The following is an 8,965-nucleotide window of genomic DNA, read 5'->3' on the forward strand; positions in this document are numbered from 1 at the left end:
ATAAGATCCACTATACTGCAATGGCTAGAGGGCTGGTCTGGAACCTCTGAGAGCCCGTTCAAGTCCCCAAGAAGCTCACTGGATGGCCTTAGATCAGTCACTATGTCTCTTCATAATCTGACCTACCTCACAGGGCCTTTTGTGAAGACAAAAAGGAGAGCCAGGCATACCACACTGAGCCCAGAGGAGAAAAGTGGAATATGAAGGAAATAAAAAAATAGCAATAGCAAGTACATTTCTATCCCTCTTATCAGTGAACTAGCACTCCCTAACCAGTTTACAATGTGTAAGCCAATTGCCCCCAACAAGCTGGGTACTCATTTTGGCAACCTACAAAAGGATGGAAGACTGAGTGGACCTTGGAGCCCTGCCTGGGATCGAACTCACAACCTTGTGGCTGTAGTACTGGCATTTAACCATTGCACCACCAGGGCTTCTTCACAGAAAGACACAGATATCAGGCAACAATGGATGGCACACAACAAAGGGGAATAATAAACACTGTAGCACCAGCAGCTACGTAAAGATACCAGTTCCTCTTGCCACCCTCACTTTTTAGATACCCTCTAACCACAATCCTGTTTCAAGAACAAATACAGAGGCCTTTTCTCTGTATACTTTCTGGATGGTAAACACTCAGGATTTTTTTCCATGGAAGAGTTTGGCAGAAACACAACAGGGCATCCATCCAATTTTATTAGATTTCTGTCCAGGACAGGTCAGCCAGGGAAACAAGAGGCATGCTTGCCCCAGAGAACCAGGGATGGCTGCCCAGATGCAGCCCTGTTTGAATGTGAGTTGTTAGTCATAACAAGAAGAGGTCATTCGGTTAATTTACATTAGCTTTTCCAGCTTCTTTTCCCGTTCTTGATCTTCGATTTTTAATTTTTCATAGTCAGAGCTCAGTTTTTCTTGTTCCAGTTGCAGCTTCTGATTCATACTGAAAGAAAAAGAAAAGTCTCTAGAATCAAAATATTACTGGAAGGAGAGGTCTCTTCCATCAACCTTAATAGCTGCATCAAAATTACCCAACACCGAGTGTGAGGAGTTACGTAAGTGAGGAGTTACACAGCTAGATATTCTGTGCTTTAAGAGAATTTACATTTCAACAGAAATAATATACTGCAATTCTTACTTCATTATTGAACCTTCCTTATCTTATTGATGTAAGTAAATAATTTAATTCCTGCATCCAAATATCCCTTTAATCTCAATCATTTCAAAAATAAAAAATGTATTGAGAAAAGATGGGAGAGTCAACCAGGAGGCATAAAAGTGAACTTACTCTCTGATTTCATCAATGGTTTTCTGCTTCTCCTCAATTTCATCTCGCAGCCTAGACAGCTGCTTCTGGTGAGCTTCCCTGTGACTCTCCATCTGCTGTTCCAGTGTCTTCTGTTTACAGAAGAGGGAATAAGATAATATATTATACATATTTACTTCACTGAAATTGTATTATTGTACAAAACACTGTCAACTTAGCTAAGAACTGGCAAGATTTTTTTAAAATCTTTTTTTAAAAAAACTTCTCTTCTTTCAAGGAACAAGAGGGCTTGCCACAAAAATATTAAAGCTATACTATGAGCATGCAATGGCTCTGTGGTTCTGATAGATCGAAAGCCTCTTTGTATCTTTAGAGGGTGACTAACTCTAGTACAGCTCCTGTTCCAGGAATTTGTTTTTGGTCTGTTTAGGGCAGCAGTGGGAACTGTATGGCCTGCAGCTTGCCAGAGGCCTTTCGTGTGATCCCTGAAATCTTCACTTCCCCCAGCTGCATTTTTAACACACAGGATAACTGTGCTTCTGGAAGGCTCCAGGCTGAAATATGTCTCCCACACCTTGTTCCTGTAACCACCCACTCACCCACATTGCTGTGTTCCTTCAAATCATTTCTGACTTATGGCAACACTAAGGTGAACTTATCAAAAGGCTTTCTTGGCAAGATTTGTTCAGAGGGAGGGTGCCATTGCCATTATTTTTCACAAAGCTAGAAGTGCCATCTGAAGTGGTATAGGAGGAAGCAGGACAAGTGCAGCATAAGTATCCTCTCTGGCTGTCTCTAGAAATGAATTAAGGAGTACAGCAAGTGATGGAACCATACTGTTAGAGTAATAACATACACTTTAAGGCCTGATTTATTGTGCAGTGAATGTTCCAGTGCTAATTCCCTTCATGTTATACCAGCAATCAAATTGCACAGCACAAACTGTCATGGACAACTCTTCAAACTGTTCTTCTGACTTCAACAGTCCCATCCCACCAAAAAAAAAAAAAAAAAAAATGGTTTCCATTTCTTTCAGTCTATATAATATTTCCCATGTCTGTGCATTCCTTGGAGTGTTTTGGTCAGCCCTAGAGTACTCATTCAGCCTCTAAACCAGTGATCCCCAAACTGTGCCCTTTAAGAGATTTTGGACTTCAGCTACATTGGCCAATAGTCTGGGATTCTGGGAGCTGAAGTCCAAAAGCCCTTAAAGAGCACAGTTTGGGGACCACTGCTCTCTAAACCATCGTTTTAAAAACATGGAGGGCATGTATTACATTTACCTGCTGAGTGTGTCTCCTGTTAGCATTGAGTCCAATTATAAAGGCAAAGTGAAGCAAACTATAATAATCCACTGCTCTCTTAAACAGCAAACCTACCTCTCCTGTTCATGTTAGCATGAAAGCAGTGCAATTGCTACTGGATTAGGACTAGCATGAAGCACAGTCACCTGTCAATCCTTGTACAATCAGAATATGACAGGCATGCGGAGAGAGATGCTTTTGATCTATTGTTTAAAGTGCAGAATTATATGTGCATCTCAGGACACAATTTGATCCAAATTATCACTTTTGAGAACTGTCCTTGGTGAGGAATTGACCTCATGATTGCAGTACATGTAGAAATGTAGAACTGGAAGAGACCTTGGGGAATATGTTACCTTCATTTCCTCAGCATCTTGCAGCAAGGTCAAATGTTCCTTCTCTTTATCTTTGAAACTGACTTCATGCATTTTTTCTGTTGACAATAAATATAGAGTTGAGCAACTCCTGTTTAATGTGATGCAAGTTCAACAATATACTACATAACTCACTAAACAGTCTGCAATTGTACATATATTTCTCCTGGCTTTTTTTACAGTGGCTTTTTACAGTGCCCATTACAGTGGCAGCAAAACTGAAGGGAATCCATTTTCTATACTGACAGCTGTTTTAATGGAACAAATTATACATTGTACACTTCAAGATATGCTATGGATACCTTTTCCAGAGCCAACTGTCCTGCCAAAAATACAAGAAAAACATAGGCCAGAAACCCATTAGGTACTTAAAATGGATCTCACTGCCTCTGACTAGCAACATTTCTTCCTTCTGCATCCCCTGCTTACTCTTTAAAACCTGCTACAAGTTGAGTCTCCCTTATCCAAAATGCTTGAGAACAGAAATATTCTGGGTTTTGTATTATTTATTTTTCAAATACCTGTATTTACATATATGTACAGAAAGATATCTTGAAGATAGGACCCAAGTTTAATCACTAATTTTTTATGTTTTGTATACACCTTATTCACATAGCCGGAAAATAGTTTATACAATATTTTTAAATAACTGTGTGCATGAAACAAAGTTTGTGTACACTGAACCATTAGAAAGCAAAGGTGTCACTATCTCAGCCACCCATGAAAGAACCTTTGGTTTTTCAAGTGTTTGGAATCCCAGATAAGGGAAACTCAACTTGTAAAAGGTTCCCAGACCTCTAAGGCAAGTTTTCAGAGTGCGCAAAGGCTGTAGGGGAGAAGGGGATTGCTGATTCTTGTGAAAGCAGTGGGATCCAGCTTAAGAATCCAGTTTGATCCTGGACATAATATTCTATGTGATAAAAATCATTCTTCTCCCACAGTGTGTCCCTGTCAGCTACTGGTAAGTCAGAAAGTAGCAAACATTCTGGGATATTTTTGGAAACAATTCAGAACATCAGAAACAGTCCCCTAGGATCAATCACTAGAAATTTCAACAACTGAATGCCAGTAAACATTGAAAGATAGGACATAAAGCTTAGAAAAGAAATAAACGCACAAATAAAATAAAATGTGATAAAACAATGTACTACTATTGAAACTGAACTAACTTTTACCACAGAACTGCAAAGCTGTCAGGAGTGGGTTGATTTCTTAATCATGCTTCACTCTACCTAACCTGGAGTTCCCACACACCGTTGAGTCAAAATGGCAAGAAGATGCACATACAACATATTTATTTTACTGGGAACAAATATATCTGGCATGCCTCCATACAGCACCAGTCCCTGAGATCAGCCTCAACTAATGTGAAACACTCTTAGAGTGTCCTCTTTCCAGGAATGGGGACAATGGTGGCAGAAGCAAATCACAAGAGAAAACCTCAGCTTCCATTGTGTGTGTGGGCAGGACAGGGCATCCATGCAGTGTATATGTAATATTCCTGAACCTTGAAAACATTAGTACCTTGAGCATGCAATTTGGCCAGCTCTTCGTTAAGTGAATCCTGTGACTCTTCCAGTTGCCTTCTCTTCTGTTCCATATTCTGCATGTAGTCTGTGAGAGACTTGATCTTGGCTTCATGCTTTGAAAAATATAAATAAACAAGAAAGCAGAAAGGGATATGTTTAATGAACAACTGAAAAAAGAGTAAAATTAACCTGAGTGAGGGCCAGGGATGTGGGGAGAAATAGTGGTTGATTATCTATAACCTGTGAGATGAGAAGCTGGCAAGCAGCAAGCTCCCTCTCGCTGGCATTCATCTTCCTGTTGGAATCTATCTGAGCACTCTCCAACTGTTTGCTGCGGTTCACCAGAGATTTCACCTCAGACTTCATCTTACTGATGTAGAGCCGTGCCATGGTGAACTCCTCTTCAATCACTCCATTCACATCTGCTAGCTGAATGAAAAGGCAACATTATACAACAACACAGTTACCAACAGATTTCATTTTATTACTCTGATTGAGACACGGAGCTGTATATCTATTAGATTTTTTAAACCAGATTTTAAAATATATTGGAAATATTGGATTTTTAAAAAATAGGGCAAAGAAAAGGATAAAAGGGGGAAAAGAAAAAAGAAAAAAGGTTACGAGTGTGAGCTTGACATGAACATTTACACTGACCGTATGTTGAAAAAAACCATTTTCTTGAAATTGATACATATAAAATACAGGGTGATTAAAAAAAAGGACAAAACCAAATAAGAACAGCTTTACTTCTGCATCATTCTTTTTGAATCAAGCCTGTATATAGTCCTACATAGCCAAAGCAGTGAGAGATTTTGACAACTGAACAATGGATTGTGGAAGTTTCTCTTTTCAATTTTGCACTACTAGTCTTTTTAGTAACAGCCAGAGGATGCAGAATCCAACCATATGGAGAATCAGTTAAATTCCAAATTGCAGAAATACAATTTAAAAGTATCTATGTGTCTCCATGTTTGCGCATCAGAGACAGAAATCAATTTGACTTGAATTGTTCTTCTATGGTGCCTGACATTGAAGATCTGGACCTCTCTCCTTGTGATAAATGGGAGTCCCTTCATTTATCAGAGCCTTCCTCCCAAATATCAAAGGGTTAAAAGGTGGGAGGAGATACAGTACATTTTAATGAGGGATTACATCAATTACATCACAACTGATGAGATGGCAATTGTCCACTGAGACGGGCAGTTAAGGAGAAGTGCGAACTTTTGAGATGGTTCTGGGTGAGAGGTTTTAAAAAGCCTGGATGCAACATGAGTCTTTTGTCTGGTCTGTCTGTCTACCTACTGGGCTTTTGTCTCTGGTTCTCGTGAAGAAGACCATGGGGAGGCTGGTGAAGCTGGACAACGGAGTCCAGATCCCAGCTATCCTGAAGCATCAAGGACTACAAATCCAATCTGAACTATGAATAAGATCAGGAACGTATACCAATCAGTTGCATCAGGGTTTTGATTTTATTTCCTGGTTTGACTGAAATTGTTTTGCTTTGTAACTTGCAAATTCTGTTGATGACTGTAGGATAAGTTGGTTCTTCGTGTAGTGATATCCTTTTGTTATAGAATTCCTGTACTTAGAATAAAGCTTTTGTTTATTTCTTTATATTTATTTATTTATTTATGGTATTTATACCCTGCCCTTCAGCCCTAAAGGCTCTCAGAGTGGTTTACAATTATTATTATTTTTAATTAGACGGTTCCCTGTCCTCAGACTTACAATCTTGTTTAATTTAATTGTTTAAGGCACTCTGCCTCTCTTGCACTCTTTTTCATGTGCCTTTGGCGGGATACAGACGCGCAGGGGAAGACGTCTTGGAGGTGTATTCTGCTGAATATGGAGCCTCCAGACCGCCCGCCCCGGGGGCGTGGCTCAGGTGTATGGGGCTTCCACACGGGGGGCAGTGAAGACGCCTCACCTGGGGCCGTTTCTGACCCGCAGTTTCCATACCGCCGCCTCGCAGGACGCTGCAAAGAGAGAGGCAGCTTCCTCACGGGCGGCCAAAAACGGGGCTTTTTTTCTTTTGCCGGCTGGCGGATGCACAGCTGCGCAGCTCAGCACCGGCGGCAGAAAGCGTATGTGCACATTTAAAGCACCCAAGCCCCTTTAAACTTTTTCCCTCGCCCTGGCCAAGAACAATGGTGGTCTCCTGCCAGCTGGTGATCAGCTGGTGTTGGCATCCTTGTCCGCTTGCACGTTGTCAGTGTCACCAGCATCATGGATGCCTCCTCTCCTTTGGTCCCTGCGCTCTTGCTCAATCTGCAATGCAGAGCCACAGCTGTCGCCGCTGCCACCGCTGTCTCCCTGCCATCCCCCATCACCTCCCTTGTACATATGTAAATATTTAAAGTTTTAGCGTTTTTTTATTGTTAGGTGAAAATGGTGCAGGAATGTGTGTAGGGGTGCACTTTAAATTCCAAACTTTCCACGATTCTAGCAGCGCATGCGTACATGCAGCTCTAGGGTTAGGGTTAGGGTTAGGGTTAGGAGTCTTAAAATGCGCTGCAGCTGTGCTGCAGCTTCCACATCTGCATGGCAGCTGACGCTGCAATTAAAGCCTCACTGCAAACTGCACATGTTCCAGGACCCCGACTCATTATGCGACGCAGCAGACACGGAGCTTTTAAATGGGCAACTTAAATTAGCGGCGTAGCAATTCTGGCGTACCGGTGCAGCAGCTTACAGATGGAGATGCGCAGCTGCGCACTATATAGAAAAGAAGCGGGGAAAAGCAGCACCTTTTTAATGCCGCTTCTTCCCGCTTGGGGCGTGCGGGGGGCGTGTTCATGGCGGCATTCAGGTAAGGGCCGTCTGAAGGCTATACCTTCATGACGTCATGAACACACCCCTTTTTGCCCGTCTGTATCCCGCCTTAGCTTGACTAGTTCTTCACTGACATAGAAAATACCAGTGGAATTGCCCAGAAACATCCTAAAGTGTTGCTAAGCTGTAATATGTTAATCATTGGGTGGTGGCAGCTTTTAGAAAAGAAGTGGTCTCAAGAAGTCCCATCCAGTTCAGCAGAAGAGGAGAGGGACCTGCAGAAAACCTTCACACTCCCAAAAGAGACTTGGGTTGCTGTCACATGGCAGAATTAATGCAGCTTGACACCGCTTTAACTGTCATGGCTCCATCCTATGGAATCCTGGGATTTGTTGTTTGTTGTAGTACCAGAGCTCTTTGTCAGAGAAGGCTAAATATCTCACAAAACTACAAATCCCAGAATTCCACAGAATTGAGTCATGACAGTTGAAATTATGTCAGACTTCATTAATTCTGCAGTGCAGATGCAACCATGGTCAGTATCAGATGCCAAATTATGATTTTTTTGTTCTGTCAAGCACATTAAGTTTTTAAAAACCTAGAATGTTTTAGCCAAGTTTCTGGACTTCCACTAATGGAAACTAAATTGCTACTTGACTGTGAGCATTATATACTGATCATTTGTTATAGCTTTATATTCTAGAGGATTGCTCTGTTAGTCTGTTGCAATCTTGTGGTGCTCAGAGACAGAACAGATTTATTGTGGTATTAGCTCCCATGGACTAAAGAGCATTTCAGATGCATCAAGTGTTTTCATTTGGTGTTCTCTCCTACATTGCACAATTTGTAACACACAGACACACACTCCAGTGCTCTCTCGTTTCTGCCTCTGTAAGTGGTCTCTAATCTACATTGTCATAAATTAGCCTTTAATGCTGTAAACCTGCCTTCTGTTCATTACTGCATGTAAATTTATTATCACAACGGGAGCACAGACATTTAAGAAAACATGAAGAACATATTACATTAATCAAACTGTGACTATATTCACAATTGCTTTTTGTCACCTGTGACCCATGAACTGAGCAATAGAGGGGATGGTAAGAAAGTTTCTCCCACCACTGGTCAGATTGCAAAAGGCTCAAAACTTATCTATGCTAAACAGCTAGAGCCAAATACATTTCTGTAATGAATGGAGGGGTTGTGCGTAAATGTATAACTCTTACCTTCAAAATAATAATACAGCAGCTATAAATAGGGAAGGTCCTCCCTATAAATATCTTGAGAGGGAAAAGCTATAAATCACACTCAATTCTTTTTATTCATACCAGTGTATAAATATCTAGAATCCATCTACCTTTTTTTTTGGACATTCAGAACTTTTGCTGGCCACAATCACTTTCCATTCCTATTATAGGAAAACTAACTAGCAAGAATGGCTGTCCATGTCAAAATGAACACGGGGTTCCCTTGGGCAGGAGCTCTATGTGCTTCAGAGAACATATGAAATTCAACATTAAGGGAAATGTTTTGTATGCCAGGGTGTTTAGCTATCAGCTTTTTGAACCTTCTCTAAAGCTCCAAAGAGAAATAGCTTAAATTCAGATGTTCTGACTTAAACGGTTTTAAAAGATTGATAACCTATTTCTAAATAAACTTTCTTTCAACTTTCTACTATAAAGTTAAACTTTATAATCCATCATAAATGTACAGCGCTTC

At 40.8% G+C, this 8,965-nt stretch overlaps 1 protein-coding gene across 1 annotated transcript in view; it reads right to left on the reverse strand.

Annotated features, from left to right (window-relative positions):
- KIF5C (kinesin family member 5C) overlaps positions 1-8,965 on the reverse strand; it is a 99,914-nt gene that overhangs the window by 18,992 nt on the left and 71,957 nt on the right. Inside the window, exons 16-20 of the mRNA XM_042445127.1 lie at positions 4,712-4,900; positions 4,467-4,584; positions 2,925-3,001; positions 1,286-1,395; positions 839-940 (exon numbers count right to left, since the gene is read on the reverse strand). Of these exons, the coding sequence (XP_042301061.1) occupies positions 839-940; positions 1,286-1,395; positions 2,925-3,001; positions 4,467-4,584; positions 4,712-4,900 (596 nt within the window). The remainder of the gene's footprint in view (positions 1-838; positions 941-1,285; positions 1,396-2,924; positions 3,002-4,466; positions 4,585-4,711; positions 4,901-8,965) is intronic.

This window comes from Sceloporus undulatus, chromosome 1 (assembly GCF_019175285.1).
Source record: "Sceloporus undulatus isolate JIND9_A2432 ecotype Alabama chromosome 1, SceUnd_v1.1, whole genome shotgun sequence".
Classification (NCBI taxonomy): Eukaryota; Metazoa; Chordata; class Lepidosauria; order Squamata; family Phrynosomatidae; genus Sceloporus; species Sceloporus undulatus.